Below are 23,430 nucleotides of genomic sequence, written 5' to 3'. Positions count from 1 at the left end.
GCCCTTTTTAATAGTAACAAAGTTATTGGAAGTAAAACTAACACCCCTTCCACGCCCACCATTTCCCGAAACACATCCAATCAAAATTTTGAGATAGCCATTTTGTTCAGCGTATTTGATTTCCAGATAGAACTTATGTTTTTGAGGAGAACACTCCCTTACAGCCCTCAAGGCAAGGGTTGTAAGTGATGCCCTGAGTAGAAAGGCCTCAGGAGGTCCTGACCCTACACCATATATGGGCATAGAGTCCCTAGGGAGAAAGTTTTCTCACTGAGAATGGAAAAACAGGATTTTTCTCACTTTGATGGATGTTTCATGGTTTCGATGAAATTGATTTACATAATCGAGAGGAATTATTGATTCATGAACGGGGAGAGAATTTCTGAGAACTTGATTTACATAATCGCTAGGGGAATTATTGATTTACGAAAAGGGGAATAAAGAAACAAGTATGGCTTCTTTGATCTTAGGTCTGAGGGATAAACGTTCTTTAGGTCAGAGAGAAAAATTAATATTCTATTTTTAAATAGAGCTTCATTGATCTTTAGTGTCAGGAATTAGAAATGACATCACTTGTTATCTTGGAATTATGCGGGAGTCTAAAGAGATAGAAATTCTATTTTTAAATACTGCTTCACTGATCTTTAAGTCGGAGAGATAAATTGATATTCTAACGGAACCTTAATAGTGTAGCTAGGAACATTTATGAGATGAAGAGATTAACGCAGGAAATGGTTTCCTAGAAATTTCAAATGTGACAGCACAGGGATGCCAAAACAATAGGAACACGCAGAAATTACTTTTAGGGGATTATTTGGGCGAAACCGTTTTAAACATTTTAGGGAATTATTTCGGTGAAACAGTTAGACAGATTTTAAAGATGATTTTAGAAGATGTTTTAGAAGAGGATTTGAGGATGAAACTCTTTGGTCGTTATAATACACAAGTTCTATTTAAACAGTGTCGTGAGGTCCTCTACCCCAACCCCAAAGAGCCCCGATCCCCCTACCCCGACCCCGAAGGAAGCCCCCGGCCCCCAAAGGTCCCCCAGGCTCCCAAAGGACCACCCGGCTCTCAAGGGCCCCCCGGACCCCTAAAGGTCCCCCCAGGCCCCCAAAGAGTCCCCGCCCCATTTTTTAATACTTTTTTAAGGCTTTATTATATCTTTTAAGAACAAGTTATTTTCTTAATGTACATCCTAAACCCATTTTACAAGTTGAAGTTCCCATCCTTCTCACCCACAACTTTACTTTAAAGCTTTTTGGATACCTCAACACCAAGAAATACTTTTCAAAAGACATTTCAGAGCAAGTTACTTTCTTAATGTCCCTCCTATACCCATTTTACAAGTTGAAGCATCCATCCTTTTCACCCACAGCTTTACTTTTCAGCTTTTTGGATACCTCAACACCAAGAAATACTTTTCAAAAGACATTCCAGAGCAAGTTCCTTTGTTAATATCCCGCCTAAACCCATTTTCCAACTTGAAGTACTTAATGTTTTCCCTAACAGTACTCATCTTTTCCCCAACAACTTTACTATACTGCCTTTTTGGATACCACAACACCAAGCAATACTTTTCAAAGGGCATTTCAGAACAAGTTCTTTTCTTAATCTCCCTCCTAAACCCATTTTACAAGTTGAAGCATCCATCTTTTTCACCCACAACTTTACTTTACAGCTTTTTGGATACCTCAACACCAAGCAATACTTTCAAAAGGTATTTCAGAGCAACTTTTTTTCTTAATGTCCCTTCTAAACCTATTTTCCAACTTGAAGTACCCATCCTTTTCACCCACAAATTTACATTACAGCTTTTTGGATACCTCAACACCAAGAAATACCTTTCAAAAGACATTTCAGAGCAAGTTCCTTTCTTAATGTCCCTTCTAAACCCATTTTACAAGTTGAAGCATCCATCCTTTTCACCCACAACTATGCTTTACAGCGTTTTGGATACCTCAACACCAAGAAATACCTTTCAAAAGTCATTTCAGAGCAAGTTCCTTTCTTAATGTCCCTTCTAAACCCATTTTCCAACTTGAAGTACCCATCCGTTTCACCCACATGTTTACTTTACAGCTTTTTGGATACCTTAACATCAAGCAATACTTTTCAAAGGCATTTCAGAACAATTTCTTTTCTTAATATCCTTCCTAAACCAATTTTACAAGTTGAAGTACTTATCTTTTTCACCACAACTTTACTTTACGACTTTTTGCATACCCCAACATCAAGCAATACTTTTCAAAAGGCTTTATTATGTCTTTTCAGAACAAGTTCTTTACGTAATGTCCTTCCTAAACCAATTTTACAAGTTGCAGTACTCATCTTTTCCCTCACAACTTTACTATAAGGCTTTTCGAATACCCTAATATCAAGCAATACCTTTCAAAAGGCTTTATTATATCTTTTCAGAACAAGTTCTTCTTGTAATTTTCTTCCTAAACCCATTTTACAAGTTGCAGTACTTATCTTTTTCCCCACAACTTTACTTTACGACTTTTTTGCACACCCAAACATCAAGCAATACTTTCCAAAAGGCTTTATTATATCTTTTCAGAACAAGTTTTTTTCTTAATGTCCTTCTTAAACCATTTTTACAAGTTGAAGTAGTTATCTTCTTCACCACAACTTTACTTTACGACTTTTTGCACACCCCAAGATCAAGCAATACTTTTCAAAAGTTCCTTTTCAGAACAAGTTCCTTTCTTAATATCCTTCTTAAACCAATTTTACAAATTCTAAATTTTTTCTTAGGAATATTTCAGTAGTGTTTTGTTATGGTTTACCTTGTCACAGTTACATTCTCAAGATTTTTCAAAGTTCATTTCTAAATGTCTTTCGTTGAAATGCAAGAGTTGGAATATTTCAGTAGTGTTTTGTTGTGGTTTACAGTGCCACATTTACATTCTCTTGATTTTTCAAAGTTCTTTTTGGAATTTCTTTCATTGAAATGCAAGAGTTGGAATATTTCAGTAGTGTTTTATTGTAGTTTACCTTGTCACAGTTACATTCTCTTGATTTTTCAAAGTTTATTTTGAATTTCTTTTGTTCAAATGTAAGAGTTGGAATATTTCAATAGTGTTTTGTCATGGTTTACCTTGTCACTGTTACATTCTCTTGATTTTTCAAAGTTCATTTTGCATTTGTTTCGTTGAAATGCAAGAGTTGGAATATTTCAGTAGTGTTTTGTTATGTTTTACATTGTCACAGTTACATTCTCTTGATTTTTCAAAATTCATTTTGAATTTCACTCATTGAAATGCAAGAGTTGGATTATTTCAGTAGTGTTTTGTCGTGGTTTATCCTGTCACACTTACATTCTCTTAATTTTTCAAAGTCCATTTTGGTTTTCTTTCGTTGAAATACAAGAGTTGGAATATTTCAGTAGTGTTTTGTTGTGGTTTACCTTGTCACAGTTTCATTCTCTTGATTTTTCAAAGTTCATTTTGGATTTCTTTCGTTGAAATGCAAGAGTTGGAATAATTCAGTAGTGTTTTGTCGTCGTTTACCTTCTCACAGTTACATTCTCTTGATTTTTCAAAGTTCATTTGAATTTCTTTCATTGAAATGTAAGAGTTCGGAGTCTTGATCCAGAGCTTGTGGCGTAAAAAACTCTTTCCTTGGATAAACCCCAGTTTTACATTGTGAGTAATTTCCCAGTGGACGCTTATTTAAACACTTTACTTAATTAGCTTATCTATGGCTGGGTTATTTGATAGCTTTGATTTCCCCTGGGAACAATTAATGTAGCTCTGTATTACCGGTTAAAAGTTGTCAATAGAAGATTTTATTACGCAAATCTAATAATACGATATTCGTAGGTAATTACGCTGAGATTGAGGTGGGGAAAGAAAAGTAAGCAGAAGAGGGGTGGAGAGTTGTTAGCAAGAGCCTTGGTACCCGCTGGGCTTGCCTCTTAAATTGCGGGGACAAGGTAGACGGCCTCCAACACTTCACTTACTTCTCTCATCACATTTTTGATACCTGTATATTTATTTCATAACGAAATTGGACCGTCTCCGGCTTGTGTTTACCTGCTACCCGTTAAATGATATTTGATAGCGTTTTGGCCTTATGAACTACAGATATACTCTGAGCGAAAAATTTGTTTATTCGGCGCTGTTGAAATTTCTTTTCTGTTCGCTGGATAATGGCAATATGTTATTGCAAGTAATTGACTTCAAAGATAAGTTCCATGAAATGGACAGGATAAATGAAGCCTGAGCTTTGCTGCTTGAAATCACGCACTTCCGAGCGGTTGTCTATGAAAGTCAAAGATGAAGATAACGTTAAAGAACTATGTCGTACAATGGTCTCGGCGGTGAAAGATCAGAAATGTAAGCTTCCAAAGTTTGTAATAGTGGACCCACAAGAAGTTCCTACAACTGCAGACGAAATCAGTGCAGTCGTAATTACCCGTGTCAATGAGATTTGCAGAAAGGTAAACGGATTCATAGAATCGCAAAGCCAACAAAAATTCAGTCAACTACTAGCCCAGACTGCAAAACCTCCGTCCCCCCTCCCCAACCGTTATCCTACACTGCAGCAGTAATAAAAAACTTTCCACATGAATTGAAAACTCCCAAAGCCCGCAAGGAGTTTATTTCCAAATTGTACTAAAATGACTGTGATGAAGTTGTTGAACTGAAGCTTTTTAAAACTTAAACTAAGCTGCTTTTTAAGAACAAAAACACCGCCAATCGCACCGCCGAAAAAATAACAAAGGCTGGTTCGAACTTAAGAAGCCCGTGCAAAGGCCCCATCATACATTGGTATCGTTAAGCAAGTGCCTCGTGATGTTACAGAGGTGGAATTGAAGGTTCTCTTCATGGGCCTAATTTAGGTCATACGTTGTGGTACTGCAAAGGCATTTGAACTCTATTTGAAAGCCATAGCTGACCTCAAACGTGCAGTGGACATCACACCAAGGGATTTAATAGAATGATTAAATGTGGTAAACTTCATTTTTTGTCTCTAAAGAGTTACAAAGACCATAAAAATTGATATGGGCAAAGCCGCTTCGTTTACAAATGAAGTATCTATGGCCGATACGAGAGTCCTAAACACATTTTATCAAATAACAGCCCTTGTGAAAAGCCGATGCGTTGTGTAGCTTGTGATTCGGCGTCTCACACCTGCTATTACGTAAGATGCCCTGAAAACCAAAAAGTGATTGCAGAGAAGCCTAACCATGGAAGTTAGCGTCATTTCCTGGAATATGCATGGTGATGCTCTTAATAAGCGCCCTGTAATTGAAGAATTCTTGAGGAATCTAGACGTGTTGTTCTTGCAAAAACATTTCCTAATTGAGTGCAATAAGGACCTCCTTGAATTCCCTGGTTCCCACGTGTTATTTTTTTTCGCCAGCCAAATGCCTTCTAAGCCACGGCAGACCCTCTGGCGGCATTGCTACCCTAGCTTGCAAAGCACTTCCCAATGTCCTCGCGGAGACCTCAGCCAATCATATTGCTATGCAAATTACAAATTTGACTGTTATTAACACTTACCTTCCGACAGATTACAAGTCCGAAAAATCTGAAAAATGTTTTGCTCTTGCGGCCAAACCTCTTGCAAAATGTGTTAGCTGCAATGCTATGCCCGATAAGCTCCTGATCGGGGATTTTAATTGTGACTTACGTGACTTGACCTCAACTTAATCAAATCTTATCCTGCAGCTTACCAGTGATCTAGAAGTTCTAATGAAAAATCGTGACGCACCTTATCTTCATCATACGGGGGCCACTACCAACATCGATCACGTTTTAGCATCGGGAAATCTGTCTCAAAGCCAAGTGAAAGTCCTCTCTTCAACATACACTTCTGACCATTTTCCGATAACAGTCAAAGTAAATATTTCTGCTGCTGCCCCGACAGCCAAGATTCCGGTCTGGTTTGTCAAGGAAGAGTGGGAAAAGACAGACGCATCATCTTTCCAATCGGTCTGTGATACAATTCTTCGTAAGATTAAGATCCCTTTCCTTCTTTTACAAAAATTTGCAGATATTTCCCTTGACGACGCTCGTAAGCTTATTGACATTTATTGTGATTTTCTTTGCCATGCCATTAAATGTGGCGTATAATCTGCTGTGCCGACAGTGAAAATCAGGCGTGGAACGCGAATTCAAGGTTGGTTCCGGAACCCCGAACTGAAGTCTGCATGTCAGAAATCTACGTTTTGGTTCCAAGTCTGGCTTGATTGTGACAGACCACGAACAGGCTGGGTTAATTTTGTCCGGAAAAACGCAAACCGTGTATTTGCCAGAGCTCTAAACAAGCACAGGTGCGATTGCATAACCAATTTTTCTGAAAGCGTGAAGAAAAATCCTAGTGCCCTGTGGAAACATGCCTTGCGACCCAAACGTTATGCTACGCCGGATTCTGTTCCTCGTGAAGATTTCTGGGAAGACCATTACCGCCGAGAGTTTGCGCCTCCCTCCTCCAATCTTAGTGTAGAACATGCTGAAAAGCTTAACTACAGCTTACAGTGCCATGCAAATAGTGATTTTGTCGTGAGACGAAGTATGGTTTTCTCTGCTATAATGAAATTGAAAAAGAAATTCAGTAAGGGTACTGATGGTATCTCCGGGGCTGCTGTTGATTTTAGTAGTGATCTTCTGATTAACGACCTGAGCTCACTATACCAAATGATATTCTTCACTAGAATAGTGCCAAAATCTGTATGTGAAGGTAAACTGATCCCCGTGTTAAAGCAAGGCAAATCTCACCCCTTTGCAGTTCGTATAGACCCATTACTATGTCGAATGTTTTTTGTAAGTTATTTGAGTTGCTAACATGCAATGAAATTCGGTCAAAATGTTAAGTTCCTTCGGGATAGGTTGGCTTTCAGAAGGGACTAGGGTGTGGGTATGTCCTGTCAGCTCTATGTGCTATACTTTTGGATGCTGATGCAGCTAGTGAATCTCTAGCTCTTGGTAGCCACAATGTGCACTGTGCATTTGATTCACTCGTCCACGAATATATTTTATATTCGGCATATAAGAGGGGGGTCAGCCCTTCGGTGATAGGAGCGTATCGTGATTTATATGGAAATCTCGTAGTCCGTATTTATATTCCTGGTCTGAGTGATATTTATCTTGTTTTACCGGTTTATAAGGGAGTGAGACAGGGATCTATTGTTTCACCTGATTTTTTCAACAATGCCATAATAGAGCCACAATTGCAAATTGAATGTTCATGCATTGTTCGCGGTTTGAATCTAAGTCTAGTTTGTTATACTGATGATGTGCTTACGTCTTGTTGGACCATTTCAGGCGTCCAAGAGAAATTAAAAATTTTAAATATGGAATACCGGAAAATTTATTTTAGTTTCAACGCAGCTAAGTCTGAGATTGCTCTTTTTAATTGGAATGATTCGATTGATGTATCTGTTAGACTTGGTGATATTACCGTTAAGCCAGTGACTTCGTTAACTTATTTGGGCCTCCCTGTGTGCGATCTACCTGCTTGCTCTTAGTTAGCCACCTGAAAAAGCGTATTTTAGCGTCATATGGTAACATTTTGGCAAAAAAACTCCGTTTTAATCGCATAATTTTAGCTAGGTTGTACAACGCAACAGCGCTGCCGCATATTCTGTATATTGCACCTTTCTGGAGAATGCTCCAGAAATCTGACACTCAACAAATTCGGTCTTACTACTTTCGTTATGCGAAGTATCTGTTGAGATTACCTATGTGGACGCGTAACTCATATATTAGCCTTCATTATAAAGTTACAAAATCATGTCAGGCCGTTAGAAAACAGATCAACAATTTTAACGCAAGGCTGTCGCACGAGTGGTCGTCCCTCCTGCGGCAGTAGTGTCGATGTAGTGCTTTTAAGTGCTTGTTCTGTATTGTTTTGTTTTTTTTCTCTTATGTTGCACTCCGTCTTTTTGCTTTTTTGTAGTGACGGGTTAAAAAATAAATAAATAAATAAATAAAAATATGAAGGAAAAATGTACCCTAACAAATAGATTTATACATTATCACTGAGAACTATGACTTGCCATTATTTAAAGGCTTAGCAACAGTTCTTACAATTCAATTTTATACATTTACAATTTTATACAATAAAATTTTCATAACAATTAACGGTTTGCAAAATAAGTTTATTTTATATATTTCCTCACTAACATTTGTTACCACTATATACATTTTCATATACGATTAAACATTTATTTTTCGCGTTTCTTTTTTTTGAATCTTTGTTTTACAACTTTCTTTGTTTTATTTCGAAAAACCTAGTTGTGTCAGCAACTGTTTTTAGCTTACTCTGTGTCGCTTTTTTTATAATTTTTTTTTATTCTCCTAATTCTTTTCATATTTTAGGTACTTGAGACAGTTTAATAACGTCTCCACCCGTAATCTCTTTTTTCATCTTTAATTTCCTTTTGGGACAAGGCTCCGCTTGCAGCTTAGATTTGATAAACTTGAAATTTAGCCATTCACCTTTTTACCTGTTATGACACTATCAACGTACTTGTGCCTGCATCTAAAGTTTGTTACCACAAGTTTCTTCAAGTTGCTCAATATACATTTCCAGGTTCTCTTGTCTGACAGCTAATACCAAAAGGACTGTTATGAGCATACACACAGCAATTAATTAGTTATAGCAATACTTTATATTTGTGGCAACAGTTTTCTCTTGGGCTATTCTCTTATCAAATAAAGTGGCCCTTCTGCAGGGAATATATCTTTCCTTCATGGCTTACAGTAGTTTATTTTAAGATATATAAGTGAACATGACTATTTTCACTTTAACTTCCCAACTTTTAGTGGTCTTTCATTAAATTCAACTTCAACTTAGGTCATTTAGTCTATCTATGTGCCTTTTATAATTGTTTATGCCATGCTATTCATTTTTCAAAAAACGACTCCCACATGAACAGCATAATTTTCCATCTCACCTGAAGCATAACTTCAGTATTTTTAATTAATAACGGACAAGATTACACCTGTGGCTACTAGGTGTAACCTAGCATAATATTCTACTTACTTGTACTAATTTAGTACAAAATTTTCGTTTTAGTATAATTTGGTCGGATTAATATGCACGTATATCGAAGTTTAGCCGGCTCCATTTAATTCTATACTTTACCTCCGTCTGGCTAACAAAAATCTAGTTGTAGCCACTGTATTTTCCGTTTAATTTTTAGATCATTATTTAATCAAATTGTGTGCCCATTTGTTCATACAAATGCAATTTTTACGATATACTGGTTGCAAATTTCATTTTAGCTTTAATTACGGTCTTATTTGTCAAGAATAAAGAGAAATAATTTCATTGGCAATGCTAATAGCTTAGAGTGTGGTGTATGCTATCTGCGGTTTTCATCGTGGACCTATTTATTTCGTGTGTACGTAACTTTCCTAAAAAAAATGTTCAGATCACCACAAATTCTGTTTTTGCGGTAGGGGTAATCGGAGCTTATGTGGTTTCCCTATATCTTTTTATGATTCGCACTGGCCTTTTTTCCTTAGTTTAATTTCTGTCTTATTTCCATAAAGTCATTGAGTGTAATTTTGCCAGTTCACTTGTTTATTTAGGGTTTGACTTGTACGATCCTGGTAGCAGTAGCTTCGATTTGTTTCTCTTTCAAAGCCACTCATCACGATCATAATTGTCATATCCAAAATATCTACTTCGATATATTGACTATTATCTCCAACTTAAAGGTTAATATGATCCTAATTTCTGAAATAAATTTGGTTAGTTTGGTGGATCCCCCAAATGATAAGAGAATAAGCAGTTTTAATATTTAAATGCTAATAGTCTTATCATTTATGCCATTCACCTGCATTTTCTTCGTCCTGATTATTTTTGTTAATTTTGTGTTGTGATTTTATCTATATATGTGAAGTTATCTACGCCCGAAATATCGTTGTGCTTTACCGTACTATACTTTTCAAAATTGTGACAAATTTTATCTACGGATATTACTTATGTATACTGTCCTTATTGGGTAAATATTCATTCGTCATCTTCTAATAATTATAATAAGATCACAGCCAGCTTGTAAATGTAGTCAACTTACTGTAAACTCCTGCTGCCTTTCCTATTATTATTATTTTTAATTTCCGTCAAAGATTTTTTTCAAATTCGACTGTAGATGCTACCTCAGAGGTTCAAAGGTCAGTTGATGCATTCTATGTACTTAACAACGAGAGACCAGCAGCGATTGAGCTCACTCCAAATTTGCTATTTGTGAACAGGAAGCTGTAACGTCACTTAGATCCGAGTTCCTTTTTCTCTGGGAACCGTTTAACAAATCTTTAGGCTATGTCTTTTTAGGGGTTAAAAGTTCTACGTTAATGATTTTTACTGAGGAAATGTATTATGAAGGAAACTTTGACGTTATTTACTTCTCCAACGGTTACTATTATTTTATTTAAATACTAAGCGACAGGGCGCAACACTAGTTCTGCCTCTTTCAGTTTCCTGATCTGAATTTTGGATTCACTTGGTCTTGACTGCATACATTGGACTGAAAAAACAAGACATTTACTGAGTTGATAATATCAAAGTTCAAACATTCTTAGGTTCGACGTTAAACCTTTTGGAATATGCCTTGCATGCATGCACTATATCGGAAAGCAAAATTTGTTTCTCCTCTTTATAATATTGACAAGTTTGTTCGTGGTCTCTATAGTGTGGCATACAAGGTTCCGAATTTGAGCCAGGTTTTATTGCTTCGTCAAATGCCTTAAGCCTCTGTTCCTCTTGACACTCGGCTTTTTTTATTAGTGATTTGGTTAATTTTGTTGCTGAAGAAGGAACTTGCTGTTGCATTTTTGGCTTCTTAACTTTTTTCCATGGTTTTTCGCTTAAAGTGGTTTTTCTTAACGAGGGCCAAGGTTTATTTATATCCGTTTCTGTAGAAGAGTTATGGGTTTCACATTCTATTAGCTTGCGTCTGGTATATGGCGTTTGTTCCATCAACCATTTTTGTGTTAAGATTGTAGGCGAGTCTAGCGTATAAAATTCAGGCAATTCTTGGGTTTCTTCGAATTTTTCTTCTTCTTTGGACTTAACTTATGGTTTATTATCTTTGGAACCAGTAGGTTGTCTTTGGAACTCTTCTCTGTCACTTTCATCGCTAGTATTCAATTGAACATTGCCCCTTTTCTCTTGCTGGTTGTGGAAAGTTTGTAGCCAAGACTGAACCAAATATTCTTTCCATCTCTCCCAGCTGTTGTGGTGGTTAAAAAGGTCATAAAATTCATATGGCCTTCTGATATATACTGGTGCAATTGTTTCAACTATTTCTTTATCTAAAGAGATGGGCCTTAAATTCCATGGTTTCGAGTAAAATCCTTTTTTATTCTATTGTCTTGTACTATTTCTTTTTTTTCTATATACTAGTGCCTTAAAACACAGTTTAAGTTATTTGGTAGAATTTTTATAATTCTGGAAGGTCCGTCCCATTTCGGCTTTAACTTTCTTGGTCCTTCTAGGTTGTTTTTGTGTACATAGACTAAGTCTCCTAAACAATACTTAGTCTTATTTTGTCTTTTTCTGTCATATTTTTCTTTTTGTGCTGTCTTCGCTTTTTCCAAATTGTCTTTAACTTGTTCCATAGCTTTTTTCATACACATGATCATTTCCTGTTTATATAGATCCAGATTGTAATATGTTCTATATAGTTTTAATAGATCTGTAATATAGATCTCAAATATAGATCTGGAATATAGATCTGTAAAATGTTTACATAGGTCTAAAATATGTTTCGTTCAATTTTTCCATTAGCTGACGCCATATACGATGAAGTATACCGGCGTTTTATATCTAAATATTCCGTAATTTCCTCTAATAATTTTGCTCTAAAGCATGTCCCATTGTCATTAAGGTAAGATTCGCGGGAAAATCCAGTGTTTCAAAAACAGTCGGTCTACTAAATCTTTTGCTATAGTGATTGCCTTTTCAAATTTCATTGAGAAAGCGTACAAACATGAATTGAAATGGTCGACTATGGTTAATACACACCGATTTCCTTCCCGGAAACTGGTAAACTTCTTCCTACTCCCCAAATGTCTATAGATATTAATTCTCATACCCTTGAAGGGGTTGGGTATTGACCTAATTCAGCCTTAGGCGTCTTTGGTGACGACTTTTGTTTGGCAAACTCTTGACAGTCTTGTATGAAAGTTTTTACTTTTGAGTAAATTTTCGAAAAATAAAAATTTCCTTTTATTCTACCAATAGTTTTTGCTTTTCAAATGTGACAGCCACTTGTTGCGTGTGCCATCTGTAATTTTTCTCCTTCTAGTGATTTTGGAATTACTGGAATAATTTTTACTTCAGTTTTTCTATACTCCTGTAGCACTCTGTAATATCTTATGAAAATATTTTTACTCTCATCCGGATCAAAATTATCTAAGTCTTTCAAAAACCGTTGGAAGTGTCCCGGTAGCTCTGTTCCCTTTAGTAAAAAGGATTTTAATGGCTGAAAAAAAAAATCATCTTTATCTTGATGATTCGAAATATTGTCATTGGATAATATTTCCACCCTGACCAGGTCGTCTTGGATGGTGGTTATCAAATTTCCTTCCATATATTGGTTCCGTGATAAATAATCTGGTATAATGTTTGTGCGTCCTTTTATATATATTGGGGTATATGAATATGCTTGCAGACGTAGAATCCATCTTGTTTGCCTCGTTGAAGTATTTTTCATCGTATGTAACCAAATCAGCGATTTTTAATCTACGCCTAAAGTGAACTCTTTTCCAAGTAAAAATTGGCGAAAATATTCTGTAAAAACTACAACTGATAGGCGTTCTGTTTTCACCATTGAATATTTTCTTTCTCTGTCAGCGACCTACTGGCGTACTGGACCATTGATTTTACCCCTTCAGAATTTATATTTTAATAATATATCCCAAATTCCGTGCGCCGAACCATCTGTTTTTAAACAGAAGTCTTGTGACAAATCTTGTAGTTTAAGTATTCGCAACTTTAATAATTGCCTTTGTATTTCATCCAGCCCTTTTATCGCGTCTGGTTGAGATTTGAATTTGCCGGATTTTTTTAAAAGGTTTGTCAAAGGCTGTGCTATTGTCACATAATCTTTAATATATCGTCGGAAATAACTTAACAATCCACACACTGATCTGCCACTTTTTTGATCTTTTGGTGGTTGTAATTGTTCTATGACCGTAAATTTTTCCGTATTTGGTTAAATAGTACCTTGGTTTATCAGATATCCAAGAAAAGCAGTTTTGGTACTACTATTTTTAGCTTTTCTGGTTTTAATTTTACCCCTGCTCTTTCGAATTTTCTCAGTATTCTTCTAAGTCCAATTAAATGGTCTTCCAGGTTTTCAGTAAACAATAATACATCATATAAGTAAGCCAATGTATCTTTTTTCTTTCTGTTTCATTATCCTGTAACAATAAATTCATTAGTTGACTAAAGCAGTTTGAACTAAATGATAAGCCAAAAGGCATATGTTCAAATGTAAACGTTCTTCCATTGTCTAAGATTACTGTTGCCATGTGCTTTGTTTCTGGGTCTAAGGCTATTTGCCAGTATCGCGCTACCAGGTGAAAACTAGTTTATTATTTTGAACCTCCCAAGGGATCTACTATCGTATCAATTCGTTGTAATTGCATAACATCCTTTACCCTGACTGCATTTAGCGCAAATCTATGCATAATCTCCAGTTATTGTCATTTTCCTGACTATTACGAGTGGAAAACACCACTTGCTAACATTCTCTTTAATTATACCCTTTTCTTCAATTTCTTTTATTTGGTCATCTAGCCATGGTTTTAAATGATATGGTGTTTTATAAGGTGATATTTTTTAATTGGAGGGCCCCGTGCTGGTATTTTGTGCGTGATTAAGTGAGTTAATCTGTTATCTGCTTTGTGTCTTGCGAATGTCCATCTAAAGTCCCAAAGAATATTTACCACCTGGGCTTTTTTATTTTTCGGTAAATTTACTAAATTAAACTGTTGCAAAAAATCAGTTTTTGTAATTCCATACTTTCTTCCGGTTGCGGTTTCGACAGCATTTGCTCGTGGCTAGTAAAATTTACGCTTAATTCTGAGCTGCTTAGTGATTTTATTTCTGCATTTGAAATCGTTTCCGCAAATCCTAGTGCTATTTGGTTTAGCTTTACTTTATTATCACTTAGATTTGACAATTTCAAATATGTGATACCATTTTCAATTTTAAAAATTTGATTTTCCACGAAAATTGTGGGATATTCTTTGAGGTTATACCCCCCTATTATGGCATCCATAGTTTATTGTTTCCTTCTTTTGTGCTTAATGTTGCTAACACTTGGGTTGATGTTTCCCCTTCTATTGTGAATTTTCCGTTCATTTTCAAGTTATAACCCTAATTGTTACTATCTTTATATGTTGTCACGCAAACTTGCCTATTAGTTTCGTTTTGCTGGTTATGCTTATTTTATCAGTTAGGGTTCCACAAGATCCCATATTTTCTTATAGCATCTACTCCTAGAATACAAGAATGCTAGTTGTTTACATATTATCACCTTTACTGTTGTTTCTCTATCCCCTGTGCTAAAGTTTAATGGACATTCCCCCAAAATTGTCAGCTTGTGACCTGTTACTGATGTCAGGGTATTCTCGCATCTGCTTACGCGATTTTTTACACTAGGAGAAAACCTCTTAAAAACATCCTCTCGAATTAGTGATTTGGACGCACCAGTATTAGGTAAACACAGTAAATTTTGGAAACACTCAATTTTAAAGCAACGCTAAATCGGTAGATTATTATTATTTGTATCTGCATCACAACATTCTAAACTATAAAGAGGTCTTTGTAATGGTTCAGCTCTGTCGACCCTTATCAGCTGGTTTCTCTGTCTAAATGCCAACTGTTTGACCAAATGTTTTCGGGGATTTCCCAGTTTTCTCTAGAGTTACTATTTTGACCTTGGGTGTTGTTTACCCTATGATTTCAAGGCCAATTTCTGCCCCCCCCCCCTGTGCTTTGAATTGGTATATTGTTTTGTATCCCTGGCCTTCCTTATGAATTCCATTCCAACATTCCGCTGCATAGTGATTTGGTTTGCCACAATAACAGCAATTGAATCTTTTCCTATATTTCCTGGTGATTTGCCCTTTCGCATGGGGTCTATAGCTATTTTTGTATATTCTTGGTTTTCCACTGTTTGCTCTACTATTTTCCTCTGAAGGAGGGGTTGGCTGCCCTTAATACTTGGTATTCCAAGTCATTAAGGATCTAATACCATGGGATTGGTCGTCAAATGGGCCGGGGTCAGTCCATGGTGGGAGATTTCGGCCTTCCTCGCGCCTTTTTGTTTCACTATTTGGCTCCCCAAAGCTAACACGCTTTTGCCCCCTTCTATAGTCTACATTTTTTGGTTTTCATTGCTATTTATTGGCATCTGATCAAATTTTTTCATGGCCTCGTCAAATTTTACCTCTGTTTCTACTAAGATAATAGCCTGCTCTAGATTTTCTGGTTTTCTTCATAATATTAGTCTTAATAGATTTTTTATTAACCCTTGCGTAAAAGTATGCAATTGTACTTTTCTTACCGTCTCGTCACTTCCAACTTTCTCTAACTGTAAGCATACAGACCGACAAATGTTGTCTGCATATACCCTGATACTAGTTGAGGTATTGAATGTCACTACGTCTGTTCTTAGCCTCTCGGAAACACTCGTTTCTATGAACCTTGTTTTAAAAGATTCAATTAGAGTGCTAATGTCCTTGGGCTCTTTTTCCTTAATCGCCTCAAAGTGTTTAATGGCGCTTCCCCTAGCTGATCTAGCTAATCTAGCTTCTCTTTAATCCACCATTTTAAATGATAATGTGCAACATTTTAACAATTTTCCTCATAACTTTTAACATCAAAAAAGCTCTTGTGAAATAAGAATTTAATACATATTTTACTTGTATTCGATATTTTATATTATATACTACTATATTTTATGTATTGATTTTACAATTTAATATTTAAAGGATAGTTCGGTATGCTATGTTAATATCAATATCTACATAATTGTTATTATCTTTCTCTTTTTTCTATAACCTTTAAAATCGTATCTTTATCTAATTTTTTTAATTTCTTTTCAAAATCAGCTGCTGTAGATTCAAATCGTTTTGGTGCAAAGATATCAACCATTTTACCTTTAAAATTAATAGTAATAACGGGTTTATTTCCGTATTTAGTTCTTACACATTTCATTGCTTTAATTTCGTACCCAATTCCTAGATTCAAGTCCTCTGCTTTAACGGTTTGATTGTATTTATTTTTGATTTGAATTTCTCTTAAAAGGTTCTCCATTTATTAGGTGATGATTTTATTAGATAGATTTTCTAAATCATAATTTGTATTACCATCCCATTAGTATATAACTCTATACAAGTCTCCATGGCGCACCTGGTTAAAGCGCTTAACTGGTTTAAAGTTCCAGGTTCAAGCGAAGTAGTCAGCAATTTTTCCAGTGATTCTATATGTCAAATGAAACACAAAAGGATTATTTAAAATAACCTTGGCTTTCTTCCCAAGAATCTTTCACTCGGTGAAGGAATTCCGGATAGAAATATAAACACGCGTCAGAGGCCTGTACGCAATCGTGTCTGACTTGTTTAATAGAGCTCTATTACAGAAGCTGGTTTCACAAGCACTCATTTGAAAAGAATTTTCAGCTGTTTAAATCGAACCTTTAGGTAATGACGCGTTATTTGGTTAGATGGCAAATGAGTAACATGTCTCGTGTATAGCTTTAAGGAAAAGTTGTTTATTGCTTTTATAGTTTTGGAGAATATAGCATGGAAAGTAAGAAGGTTCTCTATTTATGGTTACACTTTTACAGAATTTTTGCAACATTAATAACCATTTAATTTCACTTGTTTCATATATTTTTCACGGGGAAAAACTGTAATAATTTCCGTAATTCGTTTTCTAGTTTAATTATTTCTTCATTAGTCAATCCGCCTGATCAATACATAGCAAGTAATTCTAAATAGAAAGAATAAGCAGTTTTACACTCAGCCTTTCTTTTTCTTATTCTTAGATATTTTTCAAGTATTTTATTCTTAACTGTTGCAAGACTTAAAGAAACAAGGGGTAACATAGCAAAAGCACAAATTCATGCGAAAACAGCATCACTGAAATCACATTTAAAATCTTCTTATGAATATTTACATCCATTTACTCTTACTTTAATTCTATTAGGGTTCATATGGTCAAATACCATATTATTTTGCGTGTAACTGATATTTTTTCAGAATTCCGTGACACAGCAACAATTTTCTTGTATTAAAGCTTTCACTGATTACCCTCATTGTTAATTCTTCAACAGTTTTATTATCACTTCTCTAGGTGTTACACGCTTCACTTCTTAATTCAAGTGAGCGGCCCTATCCTAATCCAGCTTTTAATTGTTAGTAGAAATGACCCTATAACTCGTGACATGACCACGTGGTAGCACCAAATATGGGCATAGAGTCCCTAGGGAGAACACCTGTGATGTCAGTCCCACGCCCACACCAAATATGGGCATGGAATCCCCAGGGAGAATGATTGCATAATCGAAGTGGGTCAATGACCTCTTTTTCCAAGGTCGATTTATTTGTTGTTGTTTCTTTGGCCATGTGCACGCTAGGGGCGAATGTTAAGATCCAGGAATAGGAAACAGGATCACTTGTTTCCTTCTAGACCAATCAGAGACTCGGTTACATCTCCTTCTAGACCAATCAGAGGCTCACTTACATATTAGTGATGGAGGATCGCAGGGAATATAAGGAAAGGATTTTTGCTATAGTTTTTATTAGTCTTTGAATAGAATTCAAAGGAGTGAGAAGAAGAACAGTTTGACTTTACTCATTTGGATATATATTTGTGTGTTGATGATAGCGAGTGGAATGTTTACCCTATTAGAAAATGATAGTGGAGTTGATGGTAATAATACAAGAGCACCAAACATTGCGGTGGAAATTACGAGAGGATCACGGCTTTGTCTGGAATGGGATGAAGTATATGCAAGGTATGTGATATCCTTGAGCAAATTTAAAATGGAGGATCAATTATGTTTCGCTACAAAAGTTGATATAGCACATGTGAATAGACTACAATGTTCTTTAAATACATTAGTGAAACATATCGAAGCCAATAAACTGTATCGCTAATTGTACATGCTTAGTATTATTGTTGTTTTTGTAATTATTCAATAAAATTGTTTCGAAATCGAAAATGTTCCCTTTCTTTTCTGGTCAGGTTAGGTTAGGGCTAACGAATCAGGGTCAGTCTAGAGTCAGCAGTCAGAGTGAAAGGATTACAAAATGAATAAATTTGAGAAAGAGAGAATCAGATCAAATCTAGTGTTTATGGAAAAACATTTGATTTTGGATGACGATTTTCTCGAGTTATCTCTTCAACGCAGGATATTCTCTCGTCAGGGAATACTTGAAAATATAATGAAAACTGATTCTCCCCCATTGGACTATTGTATGAAACTTTTAAGATGTGATTCAAATGCTTATAGTCAATTTATTGATATATTAATTGGAACAAAGCAGAATCATATTGTGGATATAATTTTGAAAACATTGCCAATGGATTCAGTGTAGATGGCTCCACCATTCAAAAAAGATAACGTCACAGAGTTACTCCTCTCCCCATTCCCCTCACTGAATTTATCGAGCGAGGACGATCAGTTTCGTTTTAGCTGTGAGAGAGTTGACATCGGAAAACAAAAAATGTTCTTTACATGTCCATTGTGCATGTACACTCTTGGCAGTTGGATTCATTGTGAGAATTGCACAATTATTGATGACTATAGTGAAAAGTGTAAATTATGTAATCCTTGTAAATTACATAGAGGCTATGCAGTACAAATTAAAGGATGTAATTCATGTTTTGAAGAGATTTGTGACTCTCACCCTAGAGGACATCTGTGCTCCAATTGTCACTATGATAAATGTGATCAGTGGGAGAATACTTACCCCGCTATGATTGCAAAGAATCCCAAACGTGATTTTAGTTTATTTCCACGAGATTGGTATCGTCGTGGATTTAAATTATTCTGGGTGGAGGAATCTGGTCTACGATTCAACTCTTGGGGTAACAAGACAATTTGGTTTCTACGTCATCGTTGTGACGACACTGCCTATTTTGACTATAAACCAAGGTATTTTTATTTGGAAGTTATTAAATGTGATTCACCTTTAGAAAACACTGTATGTGATATTGCTTCAAATAGACAGATTGAAACACGTGAATTTCATAATATGAATGCAAATAATATCATTGACTATACAAAGAGATATGACAAGAGTGAAGTTACATTATTACATTTATTATTCAGTGTTCATTCAGAGTTCATGGTGAAAAGACCTGTTTTGGATTCAAACCTATTGCAAAGGATTATATCAATGCAAGCGAAAAAATAGCTTTCTCCTGGATTATGAACAAACCTGTGTGTCAACTTTATCTTTGATGAACTTAATTTACTATTATTCGCTCGTCGCCTGACCATCACGTGTACTTCGCGTGTGTTGGTTTAAATTATTTTTGAAGTGAATTTATAACGAGATGAGCGTTTCCGAGCTTTTGTATTCACCTCTGTTAAACTTTGTTTTGAAAATTTAAGTGGTGTTGATGAAGCCGTTATTTTACGAAAAGGAGTGGACTTTTTTAAAGATGTGAAAACTGTTTAGTCAGAGAAAGCAAAGCTATGGAGTTTTGTGAATGAAAACGATCCCCCTGTCAGAAGGGGCACTAATGCAATTCTTAATCACCTGCAAGATATTATAGACTTTATGAAGAAATGTGATGCCGATGGAAAACAGCTCCCTTGTTTTGTCATCAAAAGGCCAACAGAAGTCCCTGTTATCTCTGCTACAGCGTTTACACACGTCACAGCCAAGCTTACGAGCCTTGAACAAGCGATTTCGCTAGTTTCTGCCAAGATTGATTCGTACAATCTGAACTTTCCTCAAATACCTGTGATTAGCCAACCTGCTGCGTGTGATAAGCATACTACAATTTTGATCTCCGATCCCCCACCTGAGCATGGTGACCCGCTAAAGCGAAAATCCGTAATAGATTCAATTTCTGGACATCAGCTGGTGTCTAGAGTGCAAGCGACTAAAAAGCGGTGGACGGTGAATATTGAGAAATCTGCAGCTGAAGATTTTTGCAAATCAGCAAAGGAAGCTCTACCTGGTTCTAGTGTGAAAGTTTTATGTAAAAAACACACTGGTGTTATTCGAGAAGTCCCGTGTGATTTTAACCTTGAAATGTTACGGAACCAGTTTGGTATAATCGGGTCTAGTCGGTTTGGAACAAGCAAATCGGTTAACCTTGAATTTGCAGACGCGATTACTAAATGATCATTTCTGCGAAACGGTGTGAAGATTGGGTATGAAAACTTCCGTGTTTATGAGTTCAAGCAATTGCCAAAGTGTTGCTTCAAGTGTCGTTCCCCTGGACACTTGGAAAGTGCATGTACTAGTAGCGCTCCCAAGTGCGCTCGTTGCGCTGGACCTCATTTATCTATGAACAGTGATCGTTGTACAGAATCTCCAAAATGGGCTTATTGTGAAGGATCTCATCCGTCTTACAGCCTACAATGCCCCGTGATTAAGAAGATTATTGATAAGGTATATTCTGAGAAATGAATCCGTACATAAGCGTATTCTCATTTAATATTAATGGTACGAGAGGTAAGGACTTTTTGATTGATGATCTGTATGTTAATTACGACGTTGTTTGTCTCCAAGAACATTTACTGACTGCCTTTAGCGAAAATTTTCTGAGATGGAGCAGTGATAACGTTGTTTCTGAGCGTCCAGTTAAAATTACCTGTGACCGTCCTTCTGGCGGCTTAGCATGTGTTTTTAAAAAAATTATTTCTGTTGCGAGTCCTGTGCTTTTCCAATCAGATGACACTTTTCTTGCGGTGCGTCTTGGTAATGTTGCATTAATCAATGTGTATCTGCCATATAATGATCGTTCCGTTCGTTCACTTCAGAATTTCTCTTGTGCTTGTAATGGTCTTAAAACTTCAATTCAAAAGATATCGGATAACGGGTTGCATTTTGTTATTGCTGGTGATTTTAATTCTGATCTGGTTTCTGATAATGTAAAGAATAGTCAGCTTTTTGATTCTCTCCCGGCTTATAAAATTGTTCGGAAGTCCCACGATTATACGTATATTCACCATGCAGGTAGTAAATCAGACATTGATCACGTTATTTGTTCTGCAGCTCTTGTCTGCTCGCCTGTTACGGTTCATCTTGACGAGAATGATCTTGATCACCTTCCGCTGTCTTTTTGTTTATCAAAGTCTGTTGTTTTTTCTGGGAGTATGTCTAAGAGTCCTGGTTTACGTTCTAAATTGTTTTATAAGCCTGTTTGGAATGATGTGAATTTTTATGTTTATCTTATAACTTTGGCTTCACTTCTAAGTACGCTTTATGTTCCTTATCAGCTTTTGCAGTGTAGTCAGAATTTTATTTATGCTAAATATGAAATAGACCGATATTATCATTCTATCATCTGTGCTATGAAAGAAGCTGAAAAAATTTCTGTCCCAGTTAAGCGAATCCGAAAAAATACTCAAAAGCCTCTTTGGTCACTTGACCCTAACCTTAAGGCCTGTAAAAATAAAGCTAAATTTTGGCTAAAAATTTGGACAGATTGTGGTCGGCCCAGGTCCGGTAATGTTTTTCTTATTAAACAGAAAACTAAATTAGAACTTAAGAAGTATCTAAAAAGTGTCCGATACCGAGGGCTTCATTTTCCATCTTCGCCTAAGGATTGGAGGAATGTAATTAATTCAAGTAAAACAGACGATTCTGATATAAGTAGTATTGATATTCCACCAAGTTCTTGGCAAGCACATTATTCGAAGATTTTCTCCGTTTTGAATTATTCTGTTCATAGAAAGTTCGGTGAAGCGTTTGTTAAAATTGTCCCAAGATTTCTAAGTCAGCGCTTTGTTTTGCCTATATCGCGTTGTGAAGTTTTGAATGCTTTGAATCATCTTAAGTCGAAATCTATTGATGCTGATGGTATCTCTAAAATGCATCTAACTCCTCAATGTGCTGAACTTGTGTCACATCTTGCGCTTTTGTTTCAAATGTGCTTGGCATCTTCTATCGTCCCGGAAAGTTTTTTGTGTGGCAGCGTGACTTCAATTTTAAAAAGAGGTAAACCGCCAACAGATTGTTCTTCTTACCGTCCAGTTTCTGTTTCTTGCAATATTAGCAAGGTCTTCGAGTATATTCTTTTACCTAATATAACTCAAAATATTTCTTTCTTTGGTGAAAATCAACTTGGTTTCAGAACTGGTGTGGGGTGCCAACATGCTCATCGTGTCCTTTCTTCTATTCTACTTTCTAATTCTTCTAAGGGTAAAGGCGTATATCTCTGTACACTTGATTTTTCAAAGGCTTTTGATTCTGTTGTTCATAACCAGCTTGTCTTTTCTTTGGCTTCTTCTGGTGTTAATTTTTCGGTTATTTACCTTCTACGGTTTTGGTATTCTAATTCTTACCTCCGCCTGAAATCTTCTCCAGAAACAACTATTAAAGTGCTTCGTGGTGTTAGGCAGGGAGGTGTTTTATCACCAACGCTTTTCAAAATTTGTATTTCTACTGTTCTGGAAAAGATCTCAGGCACTTATTTTTCTGGTTCTACATATGTTTCTTACATTGCCTATGCTGATGACATTCTGTTGATTAGTCGTACCAAGTCTGCTCTTTCTGCGATGGTTTCCTTAGTTTCTCAGTCTATCCTAAATATTGGTCTATCCCTGAATCTTGACAAGTGTGAATCCTTATCTTATTATCTGTCTTCGTCTACTCCTCTGGTATGTAGTGAATTTTCTGTACTTTCTGTCTCTTCCTTTCAGTGGCTTGGTATTACTGTTTCTAATTCTCTAGCTCTCTTTCGTAAACAGATTGTTGCTGATTCAGTAAGAAAAATTCAGTTCAGTTATTCAAAAATTGTAGCAAACCGTGGAAAATATAACAGAAGAGCTCTTGAGCGCTTATTCTCGACTTTTTCTGATCATTCTGTGCTTTATTTTTCGGGTGTTCATTCTGTTCTTAAGCTAAAGGATTTAAAAAAGATTAAAGTTACATATTTCAAATTTTTCAAATTTCTTCTTTTTCTGACACCTTGGACTAGAAATCGGTATTTATTTAATAATTTCTATGTTACGGATGTAACTCAAAAGGTCGGTGTCCTACACAAAAAGATTTCTGCAGATGCATTTTGTAAATTTGGCCCTGACCACGGTCTTTTACAGTTCTTTTCGTAGTTTAATTTAATTGCTAGTGTTTGTTGATTTTTTTTTTTTTGGTTTTGTTTTTCTTTTTTTATTATTATATACTCCACTTTTACTACTTTTTGTTAGTTGTGGGTAATAAATGATTGATTGATTGATTGCACTGTGGAAAATGTGACCCT

At 36.0% G+C, this 23,430-nt stretch overlaps 1 protein-coding gene across 1 annotated transcript; it reads left to right on the top strand.

Annotated features, from left to right (window-relative positions):
* Nucleotides 1–4,219: 4,219 nt before the first annotated feature.
* LOC148950488 (uncharacterized) lies at nucleotides 4,220–7,480 on the top strand. Its single transcript, XM_089091878.1, has 2 exons — nucleotides 4,220–4,447; nucleotides 6,842–7,480. The coding sequence occupies exons 1-2, from the start codon at nucleotides 4,220–4,222 to the stop codon at nucleotides 7,478–7,480; spliced, it is 867 nt and encodes a 288-aa protein (XP_088948004.1).
* Nucleotides 7,481–23,430: the final 15,950 nt, after the last annotated feature.

This window comes from Artemia sp. Qi Xiang Cuo, chromosome 7, assembly GCF_049724085.1.
Source record: "Artemia sp. Qi Xiang Cuo chromosome 7, ASM4972408v1, whole genome shotgun sequence".
In the NCBI taxonomy this organism is placed as follows: Eukaryota; Metazoa; Arthropoda; class Branchiopoda; order Anostraca; family Artemiidae; genus Artemia; species Artemia sp. Qi Xiang Cuo.
The sequence above is the reverse complement of the archived record's forward strand: the minus strand, read 5'-3'. Positions and strand labels throughout refer to the sequence as shown.